This window comes from Caenorhabditis elegans, chromosome X (genome assembly GCF_000002985.6).
Source record: "Caenorhabditis elegans chromosome X".
NCBI lineage: Eukaryota > Metazoa > Nematoda > Chromadorea > Rhabditida > Rhabditidae > Caenorhabditis > Caenorhabditis elegans.
The window spans coordinates 8,856,691-8,875,865 of NC_003284.9; the positions used below are offsets into that span (position 1 = coordinate 8,856,691).

At 32.6% G+C, this 19,175-nt stretch overlaps 6 protein-coding genes and 1 non-coding gene across 7 annotated transcripts; 3 read left to right on the forward strand and 4 right to left on the reverse strand.

Annotated features, from left to right (window-relative positions):
• Positions 1 to 365: 365 nt before the first annotated feature.
• C06E2.5 (uncharacterized protein) lies at positions 366 to 1,264 on the reverse strand (the record flags this gene model as incomplete). Its single annotated transcript, NM_077099.5, has 4 exons — positions 366 to 567; positions 625 to 730; positions 812 to 914; positions 1,037 to 1,264. 3 exons carry the CDS (start codon positions 1,262 to 1,264, stop codon positions 648 to 650), a joined length of 414 nt encoding a protein of 137 aa, NP_509500.2. The 3' UTR covers positions 366 to 567; positions 625 to 647.
• A 3,303-nt stretch (positions 1,265 to 4,567) lies between these two features.
• Positions 4,568 to 5,015, forward strand: C06E2.9 (Neuropeptide-Like Protein; the record flags this gene model as incomplete). Its single annotated transcript, NM_001038435.3, has 3 exons — positions 4,568 to 4,744; positions 4,791 to 4,844; positions 4,907 to 5,015. 3 exons carry the CDS (start codon positions 4,568 to 4,570, stop codon positions 4,958 to 4,960), a joined length of 285 nt encoding a protein of 94 aa, NP_001033524.1. The 3' UTR covers positions 4,961 to 5,015.
• Positions 5,016 to 9,408: 4,393 nt separating this feature from the next.
• On the reverse strand, positions 9,409 to 9,973 carry ins-9 (INSulin related). Its single transcript, NM_001373401.2, has 2 exons — positions 9,683 to 9,973; positions 9,409 to 9,636 (listed from the first exon to the last, which is right to left on the reverse strand). The coding sequence occupies exons 1-2, from the start codon at positions 9,948 to 9,950 to the stop codon at positions 9,548 to 9,550; spliced, it is 357 nt and encodes a 118-aa protein (NP_001359835.1). The 5' UTR covers positions 9,951 to 9,973; the 3' UTR covers positions 9,409 to 9,547.
• A 939-nt stretch (positions 9,974 to 10,912) lies between these two features.
• Positions 10,913 to 12,472, reverse strand: ubc-22 (UBiquitin Conjugating enzyme). The gene is made up of 6 exons (NM_077100.6): positions 12,345 to 12,472; positions 12,116 to 12,211; positions 11,993 to 12,069; positions 11,864 to 11,942; positions 11,318 to 11,425; positions 10,913 to 11,220 (listed from the first exon to the last, which is right to left on the reverse strand). The coding sequence occupies exons 1-6, from the start codon at positions 12,438 to 12,440 to the stop codon at positions 11,128 to 11,130; spliced, it is 549 nt and encodes a 182-aa protein (NP_509501.2). The 5' UTR covers positions 12,441 to 12,472; the 3' UTR covers positions 10,913 to 11,127.
• A 462-nt stretch (positions 12,473 to 12,934) lies between these two features.
• On the forward strand, positions 12,935 to 15,211 carry ubc-21 (Ubiquitin-conjugating enzyme E2 21; the record flags this gene model as incomplete). The annotated part of the gene is made up of 6 exons (NM_077101.4): positions 12,935 to 13,096; positions 14,219 to 14,314; positions 14,360 to 14,442; positions 14,483 to 14,609; positions 14,910 to 15,014; positions 15,068 to 15,211. 6 exons carry the CDS (start codon positions 12,935 to 12,937, stop codon positions 15,137 to 15,139), a joined length of 645 nt encoding a protein of 214 aa, NP_509502.3. The 3' UTR covers positions 15,140 to 15,211.
• Positions 15,212 to 16,242: 1,031 nt separating this feature from the next.
• C06E2.1 (GYF domain-containing protein) lies at positions 16,243 to 18,158 on the reverse strand. The gene is made up of 7 exons (NM_077102.6): positions 18,072 to 18,158; positions 17,847 to 17,899; positions 17,640 to 17,770; positions 17,316 to 17,549; positions 16,803 to 16,909; positions 16,668 to 16,751; positions 16,243 to 16,621 (listed from the first exon to the last, which is right to left on the reverse strand). The coding sequence occupies exons 1-7, from the start codon at positions 18,084 to 18,086 to the stop codon at positions 16,400 to 16,402; spliced, it is 846 nt and encodes a 281-aa protein (NP_509503.2). The 5' UTR covers positions 18,087 to 18,158; the 3' UTR covers positions 16,243 to 16,399.
• 21ur-14159 lies at positions 16,271 to 16,291 on the forward strand. The gene has a single exon (NR_071765.1).
• Positions 18,159 to 19,175: the final 1,017 nt, after the last annotated feature.

Genomic DNA, 19,175 nt, shown 5'->3' on the forward strand with positions numbered 1-19,175 from the left:
GATTTTTGAAAAATGGAAAATGTTTTGTTTGCATCGAATTAAATTTGAATCATCCGCCAAGATTTTTATATTTGTATTTAATGTTGTTTTTAAAATTTTTGTTTATATTTCATGTTTAATTAAATTTTTGAGGCAAATTTTGAGAAAATGTGAAGACAAATGCAATTTTTAATTAAATAGCAACTGTGAAAGCTTAAAACAGTGAAAGTAATTATTTTACGCTCGACGTCGATTTAAAACGTAACTTCTTCGTTTTTAAGTCGTACCACTACCTTATTTTTAGTAAAAAATATGGACTTTCCAAGAATACTAAATAGCATCATTTGAGGAACATCTGAACTGACAATTTTGTAAAGCACATCATTGCGCAAAAGAATTTCATTTGTGTATTTACAAAGTTATTTAGACATTAAAAATGAAACCATGAGGTGTTTAACAAAAGAATGGAAGCAAATATTCACGAACTAGCGTTTTCTAGCAAGGAAACAGATTTTATGACGAATTAATTGACGAGAATTTGTGACAAGATTTTGACAAGAACCCGATGCAGTTGATGTTGTCGAAAGTCTGAAAAAACAAAACAGTTTGCTTCATGTGAATACTTGAATTAGGATATTTAAATACCTTTCTGTCATTTCGACCTTGATTTATACTGTTGCAGTCGATTGACGATTTCTGCTCATATGGGATCGCTTCAAGATGTTCGGGATTTTGAATGTTCTGCGAGGAACTGAAAATTAATGATTTAAAAATTGGAAAACTATTGTAAGATTTGAATAAGTCACATTTCAATTCAAAAAAATTATCCTACCTTCAGTTGTATTCTCTTTATTTGGTTCCGGTGTGTCCGTTCTGGCCCGTTTTGCGGCTGGCTCCTCTGTGGCTCCGACTGCATTGCTAGGCTGCTGCACAATCTGGAAATAAAAAATATTGTTTTATTTCTAAACCAAAGTTTGACACAAAGTTAATAATTAAAACACAATTTCAGTTCTAAGTCCACTTTCAAGTGAAAGTGAATTCAAGTGAAAATCCATACCTCGCTTGGCCCAGCTTCTGCCTGTTCTCTCATCTCATGAACTCTCATCCTCCGGATAAACTCGTTTCTTCTTCTGATATAGCTTTGGAGTGTGATGGCAAACTTGGTGTTAGTGGTCCGGAAGCGCAGATCTTGGCATCGGTCTTCAACAGCTTTTGCTCGCTTTTCAAGAGCAAGACGAAGCAAAGAGTTGATTGGAACTCCCATAAGTTCATCAAACGGGTTCATCTGAAAAAATCATAATAAAATTTTCAAAAAACATAATGCAATGTACTTAAGTGTGAGGATTAAAACAATGATCCAATTTTTATTTTAAAAAAATACTATACTAATTGTAAAATGCAAAATGGGGGTACGATTTGGCGCCGAAATTGAGGTAGATTAGGTAGGACACTAATGAAGATCACATTGTCAAGCAGTAATGAAAACGAACTTTAGATTTCTATCAGAGACAAGAGTGATGAATTGTGGTTGGTCAAAATTAGAAACACGCCCTTTTCAATCAATCGTCTGGAGGATTGATGAATGAGACTGTTGATAGAATTTCTCAATTTTTTTCAAACCAAAATACTTTCCAAATGAGCTAATTATACTTGAGAAAACTAGAACAATCACCTTTTGCCAGAATAACTCCGTCGTATAGATCTTCAAAAAGATGCAAAGATAAGATATGACGAAAGAGACACTGACTGCGAGAAAGATGTGGAGAATCGATAAGTAATAACTCGAAATCTCAAAAGCTATGTGTATACAATTTTATTAAAAAAAGGAAAATAAATCCAAAATTGCATTACATTTTTTGCCCTCAACGAAAAAACTTCTTGATTTTTTCCCCAAATGCGAACAGTTATTTACGAGTATTTTTATTTGTATCAATCGTAAAATAGTAATATCATTTCTGTGCCTCAGAAAGTCAATAAATAACTCATAATATGTATTGCAAAAAACAGAGTAATCAACCGAGAACAGCGAAATCAAATGTATTATGTATAATATGAAAATTTGAATACTTTCCACTTCCCGCTCGCAACACCCGATGGTTGATGATTAGATAAAGTTCAATTCGGAGGATTCAGACAATGAAGATGCAGATAATGATTAATGGGATGGAAGAAGATGTAGGATGACAGAAAAAAACAGATAAGATTTACAAGAACTCAGGTATGGTGATTCGCGGATGGTTGTAAACAAAAGTTTGTTGAGAAGTTGAACAATACTTTTTCTTATATCTCAACTTTTTATTCAAAAATATACGGTGCTTGCTAAATGAGGCATCGTCAGAATGAAAAAAGAGATTTGCATAGTCTCTTTGGAAGCTGGCAGTTCATAGAATGCACCATTGCAACAGACATCCTCATTTTTGGTCAAACACAACTCTTTGTTCATATTTGACCTTCTGTGCCAAGTACTAATTAAACAAACAAATCCTAGACCGACTCGTGTACAAAATTCTCTTTTGCATAATGATGACAAAACCATTTGCAAAAAATATAAAAGTTTGAACATGACATTTTGGGAGATGGTGTTACACCAATCAAGTGAACTACTTTGATAAAAATAGAAAGACAAAGAGTTGAACCAAAAGATAAGGCAAACGGAATGCTAGATAGAACATCAATTTTTGAATTTGAACACTATTTCAACAGACATTCAATTTTATTTTTTAAATAATGTTAAAATCTGCATGGAAAAGTGCAAATCAAACAGCAAAATTAAATGCTAAAAAAGAGATGAATGAGTCAAACGCTTACAGCAAATGTTGTGGAGGTTCTAAATGATAAATCATAATTATTTCAAATTTGTTCCTAAAATTTTGCAAAAATGAGTATTATCCCTCAACAAACTATCAACTTCTGAATTCTATAAATCCTGAAGTGAAAACTATTCTCATGTGAACATTCAAAGCGTAAAATATCACCGAAAAAGTATACTAAATTGGATAGAAATGCCTAAAGGTGAATCGAGAGAGCCATCATTATTTGAATGAGACTGCGTTGCCGCGCAAACGAGAGATGGCGGGAATCAAGAGACGCGGAGAGAAAGAGGAATTAGAGGTAGGAGGTAGAAGAGAAGAGAACTGTACGTGTGAATGGAGCCTATTTACAGCTAGGAGGATTGCAGCCTTTTTTGAACAATTTTACACGTACACAAAACAAAAAACAGTACATTTTTCGGAAAGTGATTCTGTGTATAATATTTCTCACTTCTTTGAGGATATACTGAGATGCATTGATGAAAACATAGAAAAATATTTTTGTTGACAAGAAATGTTTTAAAAAAAACCAATTTGATTGTTTCGAAGAAAATCATCTTTTAAAACTGTATCCTTTATAAAAAGCTTAGTTAGCCTAAAACCGTTATAAAAATTCATAAGAAATATAGAAGGTAATGAAAATAAACGTGATTGGAAACGTTCGGGTCAAGAGCAGTTGTTCTATACAGCAACTGTTTTATTACAGTGGCTTGATTCCTTTTTGTTCCATTACACACTGTTCTAAAACACAGGAACACAGAGCTGTTATAGGAAACGATTTTAAATGACTTAAATAAATCTCTTGGCTCTTCTTCCATTTATCTTGAAATAAGAGAACAATTAAACCAAGTAAACCACAGCAAAACAAAACAATAACAAAATACTCAGTTAAAAACTACAAATAGGTTTTTCTCGATTTCTTGCTGTCTTAACAATTCATGTTTACATGCTTTGTATAGAGAACAACATTGGAAATAAATCTAATCGGCAAGCCACCATTTTTTAAAGTTTATTTTCAAATAGCATGCTATAGCAACCTTTTCGAAAACATTGTAAAAAAATAATTTCACTTAAAACACTACGCGTATTGAAATAGACATAAAAATATAGTACAGCTAATTTATGAAATAAAAGAAAACAACACCGATAAAGGAGATTATTTTGTAGTCACAGTCACTGCAACATTTAACGGAAAAATGTTCGTGTAGGTCGACAAAAATTTTGTTTAGAAAATCCCATGATAAATACTTCTTGCCTCCAGCAAAAATTTATATAAGATTTCAAGTTAATAATTAGAATTATTTGATTTTCTATTGGAAAAAGGAAATTCATCAAGTTTTTTATGAGTGCTGGCAAACAGTGTTTTGTTTTTATATATAAAAAGAAAAAAATGTGCAACACATTTGATATGAAGTTTTCAACTTTACACTGAAGTGTTTTGAAAACTTATTTAATTAAAAAAAAGTTATGATCAAAATCCTTCTTCTCATAAATAAATCTTGATTCCTTTGAAAAGTATTTCAAAGTTACTGGCTCAATAATTAGAATGTGAACTTGTATCTTTTTTCAGCACCAAATATGTGTCGGTTTCAATGGAACGTACATTATGCAACGTGGTAAACTAATGTTTTCTAACTTGAAATGTGCTCTTCTCTGCACATTTTTCAGATTTTCCAATGATTCACCATACATTCTTGGCCAGAAAATCATGTAATAAAATTTCGTATTCCCAGATTCTGTATAATATTATCGCTTTTTGGTGCTATAAAAAAGAACCTATGGGCCAAGGAAGGCAGAAGATCATCTTTGACAATTCCAAAATGCGTTTTATCACTGTTCTCATCTTTGTCTTTGCCCTTCTCTCCAAGGCTGTGAGCCAAGATTTCATCGATGACTCCGCTGATATGCACCGTTTCCGCCGGCACGTTGAACATCAAAAACATAGTCTCAACGATGTGAGTTGCAGAAATCAAGTATTCCATTTATTTGATATATTTTCAGGGCCATCTCCACTCTCGTAATTCTAAAAACGTTTCCCGACACTTTGTAAACGACGTAAGTTGAAATTCACATAAAAGATGTACCGGTTAACAGTCAATTCTATATAAAATTTTCAGGGACATGCTCAACATCACAAGAACAATGGTGGACAATTCAAATTGAGACATTAAATCATTGTTTTGTCTGATTGATTAAATAAATTTTGGCGTGGAGCTTAGTTCAAAACATCGAGCAATTATGTGGGAGCTTTTAAAATTAAAACGAAATCAAGGATGTTGATATTGCATTATATCACTCACTAATATCAATTGAGAATACCATAAAAAGCTGTGTAAAATAATGTTTAGAACATATTTGTCCATAACATTTTTATAGCTGACGAAAACCTTTAATATAATGGAAATATATAATGCATTTTCTGGTACAAGCGTATTATAGTCTCTCATTAATTTTTTTTTTTTGAAATGTTAAGAAAAAACAACGTATGAAATATTTTTTAGTTTTGTTTTACTTTGGAAACACCAATTCTGAGCACAAAGATGAATAGATTTGAGAATTAAAATGCGTCTATATAATTCACAATAGCTATTTCAACCAGTTACTTATAGTAACAATGATAATGTAAACTTTCAATAACATTCAATAGTTGTTGAGCAACTGCAACACACGCATTTTAGCAGTTATTATACAAGCACCTTCAAAGAGGCAGAACGCTCTCGTTTGTCAATTACGTCATCTTACAAAAGAGGTCTCCCGCCGGTGTACTCTTAAAGACTTCCGCTCGTTACCGCTCCAGGTAGCGGCTTCTGTCACATCTATTTATAATTGATCCGATAAAGACATTGAATGGTTTCCAGGAAAAAAAAATAGCGAGACAAAAATAATGCAAATAAAGGCGTAGTTCACCTTTTTAAGTTTGGGAGAATATTCCGGATGTGACTAGTAAAACAATTTGAGTTTTAAATTAATCGTCTTGTGTTTTCTCTTGTAGCCACTGCAAATTTTTTAGAGACTATTGTGAGTTCTTTATGAAAAACTTTATATTAAAGGTGGAGTAGTGCTAGTGGGGAAATTGCTTTAAAACATGCCTATGGTACCACAATGACCGAATATCATGATAAAAAAATTCAAAAAAATTTTCTAAATTTTATATGATTTTTTGAAAATGGAACAATCTCAGTTTTTGCCTAATTCCTATTTGAATTACCGCCAATTGGATTTGTTCGATGGAGCGCGCTTGCACGTTTTTTAAATTTATTTATTTTATTTTTTGTTATTTTCAACCAATTTTAAATGTTTTCGGTGTATTTCAGGTTCGAAATCGTTTAAAATCGTCACTTTGTCATTTTTACGCCTGTAAGCGTGCTTTCTAATCGAAAATTTGTATTTATCTTGACTTTTTCTCTAAAATTCAAGCAAAAATACACCGAAAACATTAAAAATCGGTGGAAAATAACAAAAAATAAAAAAATACATTTAAAAACGTGCAAGCGCGCTCCATCGAACAAATCCAATTGGCGGTAATTCAAATAGTAATTAGGCAAAAACTGAGATTTTTTCAATTTTCAAAAAATTACATAAAATTTAGAAAAATGTTTTGAATTTTTTTATCATGATATTCGGTCATTGTGGTACCATAGGCATGTTTTAAAGCAATTTCCCCACTAGCGCTACTCCACCTTTAAAAAGATGTGTGCCCATTTCAATTTGTGATAGTTTGTATGTTCTGCATGATTAATGCCTATAGTGAGTGTTCACCATAATTACCACTTTCAGAATTATTCAGAACTGAAAATATTTCTGTTAGCCTGTTCACATTTGCTTAAACTATGCCATCGGTTTACAACTTTTTACTACCGTCCTTGTACTCGATCAAGGAACAAAAACCGAAAAAATGTGCGAACTGTGTGCCAACGCCGTGCCGTGCCGACGTGTGTGTGCCGACGGAAAACAACGCAAAGCAAATGCCCCAAAGACCGTGCAGCCTGTTGGTTAGAAATAAGGCCAAACTGTGAATGAAACATTTTATTCAATATTTCAAAAATGTATTAATGTCTTAGTTTGAATCCTCCGACATGGTTGTCATGATAATGGCTTTTTTCACCGCTATGAAAATTGTGTCTTTGAGCACGTCCCTGGAAATTTTCTCATTTACATACTTTCATTTTCCCGGAGTTTAGATGTTTTGAACAATGTCATTAGCAACCTTTCAGTAACATTCTACATAACTATTTTCCCTATCAAATTCTTGATTCTGCAAACTCACATCGTTGAGATCATGTGTTACATGTTCAACATGTCGGTGGAAACGGTGCATATCAGCGGAGTCATCGATGAAATCTAGGCTCACTGCCATGGAGAAAAGAGTGAAGACAAAGATGAGAACAGTAATGCAATGCATGGGGGAAAGAGGTCGAAGATGGTATTATGTCTTCCTTGACTCGCCGATTCTCTTTTATAGCACCAAAAAACAATAATATTATACAGAATCTGAAAATACAAAATTTTATTTTATGGTTTTTATAGCGAGGAGTGTATAGTGAATCATTGGCTCATCGGAGAATTTGGCCCTCTTCGCAGAAATGAGCCGGCCGAAAAATCTGTAAGTGAAAATAAATTTAAAAAAAAAACTTGAAAAAATTGTGAAGGGTAACATGAAATATTGTATTCTCTCTCAGAGTTTCATTCAAATATCAGATTATTTCGTAGTAATGGAAAACTGAAAGAGGTTCTAAGACTGATTTTCAAATGTTTCATAGCTTTGTGAAATTAATAAATCTCTGACAAAAATCAATTAAGCTCGTTCAAATCTTGAATTACGTTTGTTAGGCTGTAAATGTATCAAAGGCTATTCAGTAAGTTTTTACAAAAATTCAGTAAGTTTTTACAAAACTAGACGTCACATTTTTTCAGCAATATTAAACAATCCCCCAATATTGGATCAAAGCGTTCAAGTGTGTAAGTCTGTGCTTTGATTTTGTTCTGCTCTTTCCTCGTTTCGTCACATTGCCCTTTTTACTCAAATAATAATACCCAATGATAAATGTCAGAAGCTTAATGTAACTTAACTGCACTTTTAAAATTGTGCAGTTTTTATTCTGTTTTCAAAACAAAACACGTCGTGTAATCTTCTTATAAGAACAAAAGTTCAAGAAGAGTCTAGAGACAAATTTTGTGTGAATTCCATTCACTTTTACGAATTTAAAACGAAACGGATTATATAAATATCATTCGAATATACCCTATATATATTTATTATTAGAAACAATTTCCCAGCTGAATGTCAAACCAAAAATACATATAATAACAAACGGTATTAAAAGAATTGAAAATAAAACAAATGATCAAAAACCGTGATCCACACAATTGAAATAATCAAACAAAACCCAGTTCCCAAATTAAATTCAATAAAATTTTGTAAAAATTTCGTAAACCAATATCAGAATTACGTTTCGAATTTTTTTCTGGATTTTGAACTATGATTGCTGCACAGCACTTCATGTGTTCTTTTAGAACGGTTTTTTAATTGCAAGCATATAGTGAATAATCCAAAAACACCTATAAAAATTAGCTCTCGACAATTTGAATTACTTCTTGGGTATCAAAACAACAATTTGTCGAAAATGTTGCACTTACAGTATCTATTCTTGTCAAGTTTTGATTAGAATAGAAAATGAGATCAAGCAAAACAATTTAAAAGTGTAACTTTAAAAAAAACAATAGAGAATAACTTTATTTAAACAACCTACTCTACGTACTAATAGGAAATCTACGGTAAATAAAAAAAAATCGTTGTGGTTTTTCTACAACTCTCTTAAATTACTAGTATGCACTTCTAGTTTTAAAGCTGAAAAAATCTTCTAGTTTGTGATCTTACGTCTCAATAGATTTTCTTCGCGATCTTGGAAAAAGTACATTCATTCATATAATGTGTGGTTTTGTCTAACTTTAGAAAAAAGTATTTTCTTACCGATGTTTCATTTTATAGAAACTATGTTCGTAAGCTCCAAAAAAGGATAGATGGACTTTTAGCGAGTGGGTATAAGATTATTGAATATTTACGTTTTTTGACCATGTGAATTACATACTCAGTATCAAAACAACAATTATTCGAAAATGTTGCGCATACGGTACCTATTCGTTTCAAGTTTTGATCAGAACAAAAATGAGTTGTATTTGGAGAGTTTAAAAGGGCATCTTCAAAAAGTACATGAGAAGAAATCAACCAGAATGACTGTATTAAAAAAACAAACCCTACAGTTACTGGGGTCATGAAATCTGAAAAGAGCCTGTTTGTGCAGAATTCTCTATTTTCATAGTGAGCAAATAACGCTAAAAAAATAACAGTACTATTTGGGTAAGTTTGACCATTAAGCCACTTAATCAAACACTAATAGTTTGAAAATGATTGGCTATGCATCAAAATTAGTATTAGGTAGTAGGCTGTCAACTGTCAGATGGCTCGTAGGGACAAGTTGTTCCAAAAACATGATCCCAGGTTTTTCGAACATACTAAAACGTTATTTTTTCATTAGTTACAGTAGACTTACGTTAAAAATTTTTCAGTATTTTTAATCAGAAAGCATATCAATAAAATATCAGTATAAATTATTTAACCTGAACCGAAAATGTTTATTTTAAAAATAAGTTTGCGTATGTTTTATGATTTGAAAAAATAAATATAAAGAAAATGGTGAATAAGAAAGAAAGACATATTTATAGAAGATCCAATTGAGAAGACGATTGTTGGTTCCTGGTTACAATTTGTCGGCACAGCATGCTTTCCTGATTTCAACGAAAGTACATTGGTTTCCACAGCACAGCTTAGAGAGATCCTGTTCCGTACCTAAAAATATTTATCGATTTTGATTTTAGGAACAAACGATACTTACCCGGTTCACATGGCCCGTTGCACGCTGATAGCACATCAGTGTAGAGTTTTCTTCCACAGCGGTAGATTTTTTCGGTTTCCAAGGTTCTTCTCGCCCGATTTCCATGGTGATGGTGGTGGTGATGATGATACTGACGGTGGAGGATTTCTTCGCTCCATTGAGACAAATCAAATGGATTTAAGAATCCATTTTCGTTGTTTCCAGATACTTGAGAAAGGTGTGCCATTTGAAGTCCAATGACAAGAAAGACAATCAAAGTGACGATCATCGTTTCACTCCTCGAATTATTTGAGCCAGGATATTGTAACTATCAGAATTCACACTTTTATAGTAACAACATTTGGGGCGGGACATTTTTTTGAAATTTCAAATGTTTTCTGTATTCGTTAAAAATAGCAATTTTTCTCATCGAGAGACTACAAGTCAGAAAGATTCAATGTATAATGTAATCGTGGGGTTTAAGAGATTTTGACTAAATAATTGTAACTTTTTTTCAAAAAATGAACTTTTTAACTTTGCACTTTAAAAAACAACATGTTACGTGTGAGTGTTACATCAGAGAAGTAACAAAGTGGATAAAAGTGCATAGAAAAAAAAGACTTTTCAAAACAAAATCACCAACTTAATGATGAGGCGTTTAAATGCAAAGGGCTTTATCAGTTAAAAGAAAGTTATTGGTAATAAGGGTAGTGAATCTGGGAATTTTAATGTCAAATAGTAAGCACGGGAATCAGTGACCACGTTTAACTCCTGAAGATCAGAGCTGTGCGGTAAATGAATTTTTGGCACTCGACAATTACCAGAGTTGGCAAGTGCAAAAGTTTGGTCAGCTTCAGCTGTCGCCAAAAATGAAAGTTCGAAAACTGTTCGGCAAACTGCAATCCGGAACTTTAGGATGCTTATATTATATTAGAGTGTTTTTTTTTTGGGAAAACATAGTTATTTTTGCATACAGTGCATCTAGCAAGCGGTAATATCTTATTTAATAGCCCTATTCTGGCACTTTTCGAATCTGTCGAGATTGTTAATTTAAAGTCTCATACTGTATCTAGACTCTAAAACTGATAAATCAGCAAAAACTTCAATTATGATTTCAAAATTCACTTCACTTAAAAAATGTATTCAGCGATTAGTATTTTTCGATATATAGATTTTTATTCAGCAATTGTTTTACCTGATTTAATTAATGAGAAAACGTCTTCGCGTAAGTTGTTTTACTTCATTAGTAAGATTAGAATTCATCGACGTAATTTATCACTCAGAATTCAGAACAAGCACATAAGCAAATAAAGTACTACGACAAAACTCAACATAATTACCAGCACACATTTGGCCTTTGAGCTACAACTGTTTGAATGGAGTATTTAAAAAATTATTGACAATATACAATAAACATCAATAAAATATTGAATATGGTATAAAAAAGACAAATTGGTACAAAACGTTTATTCTTGTGCCTGCTCGTCGCCTTCCAAAAGTTGTTCAGCTGCATCTGCTAGATTCCAGTCACTACCACCCAGAGCAAGAATTGATTCCAGCTAAAAACAGTATTTAAATAATGTGTTGGTCATTCCATGCATGAGCTCAAATTACTTATAAAAATTAAAAAAAATTAAACATTGTTTGATTTCTTACTCTAGAAAATCCCATTTCAATCAGAGAATCGACTTTTTTCTTCTGCCAGTCATCGTCTGGGAGCGGGCGTCCTCCAGCAAATTCTGTTGTCCAAAATCTTGCAGTTTTCTGAAAATTCGAAATATTAACAATTTACATAAGTTGTGAATGTGTTGATGTTCAGTATGTGGGCTTCAAATTCTCAACTTTTTTCAAAAATTTAGACATGAGATGCCAAATATTTTGATGTCACGTTACTTTTTCATTTCGACAAATAATTGATTGGAAAATCAGGAATGTTGTGTGCTTTAATTGCACAGACTTTTTTTTAAATTAAAATTGAAAGGTGCCCAGTTGAAAAATATACTGAGGAATCAAATGTCGAATAGATTAAACTATGGAAGAAAAAATTTCAATAAATTTCTGCAGCCTTCAAATATCATGTAAAATCCTGGAAACCTAACACTATTTGCAAATCTAAAAACCATCTAAAGTGAAACAGTTTTAATAGTCAAATGCTTAAGTTTTTAGAAAGAAAATGCCACGTTGTTTACATTTAAAACTAACATAGAACATGACCTCCTCGTCTACCTCGATTGATCGAAATAAATCTTCAATATAAGACAGTGCCTCCGAAACATTGAGTCTTAAAAGAAATAAAGAACAAAAATTGCAGTTAATAAAATGACAGCGTACCGTGAGTAATTTTCGATGTGAACTTGCCCAGTGCTTGGCTCTACCGCACAGTTCCAAATGAGAGTTTGGAACTTGATCTGGAATAAAAATGAAAGGGGTATACATATTTGTAATTTGACATACTTGTGGGAGCGCATTAGGATAGTTGTCTGGGAATGTGAGGTCCACCTCAAATACACCTGTCTCATAAGGAGTGTCAGCGGGTCCAGCGATGTGAAACTGACAATGGAAACAAAGTTGGATATTATTTAAGTTTTTCACATCTTTTAAAACTTAAAAAAAAAAACTGATTTAGTGATTCACATTTAAATACTTTAAAAAGCGAGTTCTCATAGTTTTCTGTCGAATATACCGTTATTTTTTTATCCTCTTCGTTCACCATCTCTATAATGTACAATTGTTGAGCAATTTCCATATCGTCAAGAAACCTTTTTTGGTTTTCATTCATTGCTCGATGTTTTTGTTGCCACAATTCTGAAAATATCACTGTCGCTCAAGATATTTTCTGTCATTGCATTCGAATCAACTGGATATGTGCACAAAAACCGACAAAAGTTTTGAATTAATGAGGGTATCGATGTGAAAACAAAAATAGTTGGAGTGGCAAACAAGAGAAAAAAAAAGAAAACTAGCCCTTTTTTTTCATCTTTCGTCTCTTCCCACTCTTTCCACAGAATTCTTGGTGTCGCGTGTGCAAGATAAAAAAGACTTGAATTTGGCGGGTGAAATGACTAATAGTAAGAGGGGAAAAAGAAAGAAGGAGATGTAAGGAAAAAAGAAGAATGTGCACCAAGATATGGGCAACGACACTCCGCCTCCAATGCACGTGTTATAGTAGAATGCAAATGAGCTTTTTTTCGTCCTTTTTTGAGTTTAAGTGGACCTTGAAAAACACTATGTACGATTAAGTGCCAATGAGATTTTTTATTACATTTTTCAAATATGAGCGTATCGAAATTGAATAAAATGCAATTTTCAGATAAAATGTCAAATCTCGCATTGGCACGGGTCACACGGAAGTGTAAAGAGGTGGCAAATGCTTCTGATATCACGGAAGCGGGAATTCATGTCGAAATAAAGGAGAACAATTTAATGGATATCAAAGTAAGAGAAACAGAACCCGAAAAGCACACATTTTAAGCATAAAATAAGTTTTAGGCGTGGCGCCCAATGTCATTCACTATAATCAATAAGTTTCGCTGTTGCGCAAACAGGTGTCTTTTTATTCATGGACCTTTGGAAAGAGGGGGCCCATTGTGAGAGAGGAAAAGCGCGAGACACTCAGACATAGAAAGAAGAATACATGGATTAATGTGGCGCGCGATAGTAGTGAGCAATCAGATTTATAAAGGCCATGATCCTGAGACATTTAGCACTGTGACATTTTGAAAAAAAATAATAAGTGGTATTTGAAATACATCATTTTTAATAAAAATTACCCATTAGAAGTAAATGAGCAGTGCATTCAATGCCAAATTTGTTGATTGTGTATTTGGAAAAAATTAAACGGGTGTTACCTATTCGTAAATATTAAAATTTGTGCACACTTTGTCTTCAAACTGAAAACTTTCAACTAAAAAAAAGTGGTACTTCACAGGAAAAAAAGAATTTAACAAGTTTTTACAACACTTTTGTCCCAAAAATGAAAATAAAAATCTTTTGAGCCTGTCGCCAACTGAACAATTCATAATTTTTAAAACTTGATTTCTTTTCTGAAAAGTGTCACTTGAAACTAGGTATATATAGTGCAGCTGTTTTTATCATTCTGAAGTTATAAAAGTAACATGTTTTCCATTTGAAAAATTTTAAGTGTTTCGTTATTTTTTGGTGATATTGGCGAACTTTTTAGCTGTAAAGAAATTTGCGGAGCCAGTCTTGGTTGTGACTTCTGCTTGCCAAATACTTCTAGAAAAGTTTTTGATTTATCAACTCCTGACCGAACCTCAGAAGAACTACCGTGTATGTGAATAAAACATGTGTAGATTACATACTACTAAAAAGTTTCAATTTAATATGTCCTAAAACGAACGGCATCAAAAACGTTTTTTTCCAGTTTTTATGAAAATATCATTGATGACTTTGCTTCAAAATGTACCCGTTGTTTTATTTAAAAATACATATCACTCCAGACTATGGCCAAATTTTTATTGAATTGCGTCTATCAACTATTCAGAAAATCGTCTAATTAAACATATCTGTATTTACACCAAAACACCATTACTTCAGGGATTCATCAAGGGTCCAGAGGGCACACCTTACGCCGGAGGTACTTTTGAAATAAAAGTCGATATTCCTGAACATTATCCGTTTGAGCCGCCAAAGGTTACCGAAATTATATTTCACATTCGCGCATTTGAGTATATACAGGCAAAATTTGTTACACGAATCTGGCATCCAAACATCAGCTCACAAACTGGAACCATTTGTTTGGACATACTCAAGGATAAATGGTTGGTTTTTACATGTTTCTAGTTAACAAATGGGTTTAAGGACTGCAAGTCTTACACTTCGGACAGTTCTTCTATCACTTCAGGCCATGCTCTGTTCTCCTGAACCATCGGACCCTCAAGATGCAGTGGTTGCCAAACAGTTTATCAATAATTATCCAATGTTTACGGTAGAAATTTTTTTTAATAGAAAATGTTTTTTGAGCTTTGATACAGACATACATAATCTGTAAAGCAAACCGAAATTTGTCACATACACTGATATTCGTTGAACTGGAATAACGGAGTTAACTTTTTAATAACGATATGTAGTTTTTTTAAAAAGTTAGAAAATAATATACTACATACGTCAATGTAAATGGAGTTGAAAAATTAATTTCGAGGTTTCAGATGCAAAATTAAAAGTGAGTTGCTAAAAAAATGCATCCAAGAATCTGGAAAAAACTCATGATTTCAAAATTTCGTTTCAGGCGACCGCTGTCTACTGGACTTCTTACTTCGCAAACTCTAAGAAAGATGTTGAACCTGATTTCAATAGAAAAGTCGGGCGTCTCATAGAGATGGGAATCAGAGAGGTAAAATTTTCAAATGACAAATTTTCTAGGAAGCTTAAGTTTGTAATTTTTAGACTGAAGCAATTGTCTACCTCAGCTGCAACAATTGGAAACTTGAGCAAGCTCTTCAATTTATTTTTGACTAGGAACCACCACATTTTTTGTCCAGATTCATTAAAGAGGTAATAGAATTTGTGGGTATTTTGCTCAATTTTACTAAACCTGTCTCAAAACGATTATATTTCATAAAGAGACTACTTCTCACAGAATTTTCCGAATTTATTTTTTTGTCAAAATTTCGAAATAAATGAGCCAAATTTTGCTAAAATCAAAAATTTCGCCAACTGTTCTCTGTCGTAGCAGCTGGAATATAGTTTTATGAAATTTTCGCCCTCTAATACCTATGTTGGTAGTTTATCTCGCGTGAAATCGTTGTCTGAGACACATTTTAAGACGATTGTTATCCATTTTTTGATCGTTTTTGGATGTTTATTGGTATAAAATGAGAGCGAAATTTCAGATTTTAGCAAAACGTGGCTCATTTGTTACAAAAATTTGAACCGCCATAAAAATGTTTGGAATTTTTTTTAGAAGTGTCAGTATGAATTTTGGCCGTTGTGGGCCTGTTTTAGACGATTTAAGCAAAATACTCACAAACTCTTCTCGCTTTTTAAATCCGTATACACTCTTTCTTATGCTTTTGTTTTTTATGGAAACGTTATTTTTTGCTAGAAAGAAGTTGTTTAACAATTATTCGAGAATCACCACTTTTCTTTTTTTTATGCAGCAATTTTCATCCGGTTTCATTTTTTCATGATCGTAAGTTTTCTATCACCCCGGGTGAACCTTTTATTTAGATCTTTTAGTCAATTTTTTCTGGCTTAAATGCACATTTCCTAGCGCGTCATTCACCGCTTTTCTCTTTGAACTTTTCTTCAAGTCTACGACGTATAAAAAATATTACTTTTTGTTTAGTTTTTAACAGCAGCAGCGGACGGATATCTAGCTTCGCGATGCAAAACTATACTCCTCGTATTTATTGTATGCGTCTATATTTCGTACAACAGAAGACCACAATACAATTTTTTTAAAAATTAAATCCAAATTATTTTGTTGGTAATTTGTTGCCAGTAAATGATGAAAATCAAGGTTTTCTGTAACTGAAAAAATATTGAATTTGGTTAAATCCAATTTTAAACGAAAAAGTAATTATTATGTTTAATTGTTTTTACAGTTTCTGAAATAAGTTATCAATTTACAGTTTTATTTTCCAATAGTTGTCGACAACACGGAAACGAAAACATAAAAAAAAAGAAAATGAGCAAAATATTGCTCATTGATGATTTGAGATCATTTACGGTCACATAAAACATATGAACTGATAAACTCTGTTGAAAGATGGGTAATCATTGTAAAGGAAGTGAAACTCCTGGATAAAAGTTTACGGAATTGAAGCTGGGATTCCAGTCAAATTGGTGGCCAGGAAAATCAGGACTGTTTGCAGAAATTTTGCTCATCATTCTTGCCAGTTTTCTTTCAAATGTGTATCTCTTCACGTCCTCAAAAAGTTTCCGAAGTTTCAAATAATCGAATTCAATTGTAAACGCTCGGCTGCATTTTACAATTGCCTGGAAATTATCTCATGTTGAATAAGGATTAAAAAAGTATACTTACATTTTCTAAATGTATCAAAGACAGAGCATGTATCAAATATGAATGAGCATCTTCCATAACTTTTTGGCAAACGTCACAAACTCTCTGAACATAAACACGTGATAGAAATAGAAAGAAGGTGAAGAAAAAACCCACCGGTGAAAACACTTCGGTTAGAAGAATGTGCAGAAGACTTCTTTCGTCAGGCTCAAGATTACTGTAGTCCATGAGAATACGTCTAGCAAGTTCAACAACAGATGAGACTGAAATAATTAAAATGTCAATTCTGGTTTTTTAAGGATTTTTAGTGTGTAGATACATAGTAAGATTCTTTTAGTATGCTGGTACATACCGTATAGTTTCTATAAGTATTACGTATCATTTTTCAATCTTGGCAGTTTGTACTTAAAAACTTTACAAGTGAAATAAAATATGTGTTAGTTATTTTTCTATAGAGTTAATAATTAATTGATACTTTCAAATGAAAGGAGATATAATTTTTTAAATGAAGTAGTTGGGTGCAATACCAATAGAGAATATACGGTTGTAAGCTTTTCTTGGTATGTAAATACACTTTTTCGACAAAAAACGTCTTTAATGTTTTTACATGTTCTAAGAAACTAAACATGCATCTAACCATACGATATCTTGTTATCAATTAAAACTCACGTGGTAAAACATGCTCCTCGGCTACATCTCCTCTGAACCCAGTGACAAAAGGACAATAGCTCGACGTCGATAAATTATTCAGGAAAGTTGATAAGTTAAATGTTATAAAAGTGTTAGATTCATATTTATACAGTGCTGGATTGGGATGTACTTCAGGCAACGTCCACTTCCCCTTGAATTGCGATAGGCGCTTTGGTAGGAAATCTTGGGTGCCGAAAATATCTTGAAGGTCTTCTGTAAATCAAATGGAAAATTGCTTCGGACATTTTCTGAGGTTGATTGATTGTTTATATCTTCAGACAATAGCAAACTTGTAAAACTCACGTATTGTTCCGAACCATTCCAAGAATCCCGTAGCGCCTTTTTTGCGGGACTCGGTTATTTGAATTCTAGTGGGGAACTTTAGTTTGCCTTCCAGGTAAAATTTGAAGACCGCTTCTGCTGCATACGGACCGCTGAAAAACATAAAAAATCACTCAAGAATTATTTTTTTAATTTTGTAAAAATAAAGGACGTTTTAAAATTACTTACTAAATGCTCCCGTTGTACTGCCAGACGTTGTAGATGAGATCACAGTCTTGGATCTGAATACCATATGGATAATGTTTTCTCGCTCTAGTTCTATTCATTAGTGTGTAATATATACCGAAAAGACAGGCACAAACACACTAGGTGTAAATCTCAAGTATCCCGTTGAAATGAGCTGCGTTTCCATAGAAACGCAGCTGCACGGGATGCGCTAATCTCAGAACTCACACCAGAATTTGACATTTTTTAAATGTTGTGGACAACGACACCAGGAAGCGGAAGTAACAGATTTTATAGATTATATGTCCTCACTACCTGGAAATAAAGTACATTTCGAGAATAAAAAAGAATTACAAAAAAAGAAGTAGAAGAAACAATAAAAAAAAAGTAAAGAGTAGTGTCAGAATTGAAAAGAGTCGAGCCAGTGTTGGAAAAACAAAATACTACTGTTACAAATATGCCAAATCACATTGAAAAACTTTTCAACACTTCTTTGAACTACCGTAGTTTCTCTAATATTATAGTAATTTATGAAATGCTAATTTTTGAAAAATGTTTACCTAAAATAGTTTTCAGAAACTACTCTAATTATGTTTTGATTATTTGAATTTGATATATTCTACGTGTTAAAACGTGCAAAACAGTTCTGAATTTCTTAATTAGTTGCATTAATACAGAATAGCTGGGATACATTTCGCATGGACAAAAAATAAAACATTCGAAATTTAAGCAACACTAATTAATTTTAATGTAACAAATAAGAGTGTATTCTGAAGTTTTGCTAACAAAATATTGTGCCGAATTCCCCAAAAAAAAGCCCTTCTATAACTTAGCAGTGTTATTTGTCTTTAACTTTGTTTTTGGTAACAGATATTCCCAAAAACCCTAAAACTCTAAAACGATTCATTTGTAGAAACATTTTGCCCAGTTTTGATGAATATTTGGATTGATAATAATGAATGAGGACAATTTTTAAATTCTTACAACTTGCTTATTTTGAATAAGAAAAGCGAAACATGTTAATTGCCTAGATTTTCACCCAAAAATAGAAATAATTCGTTAAATTGGAGCACCATTTTCGTTAAGCTAAACAGTCTAATTTTAATGATCTAACTTATTTTTCTTTTAAAAAAAAGTACTTTTAGTAGTATGGGTAAGTAGTTTCATGTTTATGTAAAAATAAGCGTGAGCATTTGTCACAGGTCCTCGAAATGTTTATGCTCATTTTGGAAACATCAATAATTTTTTTTTCACAGTGGATATTGAATTTTCAAAGGTCTTCTGCAAAATATTGAGGTATTATGAAAGGACTACTCACAAAATAACAAATTT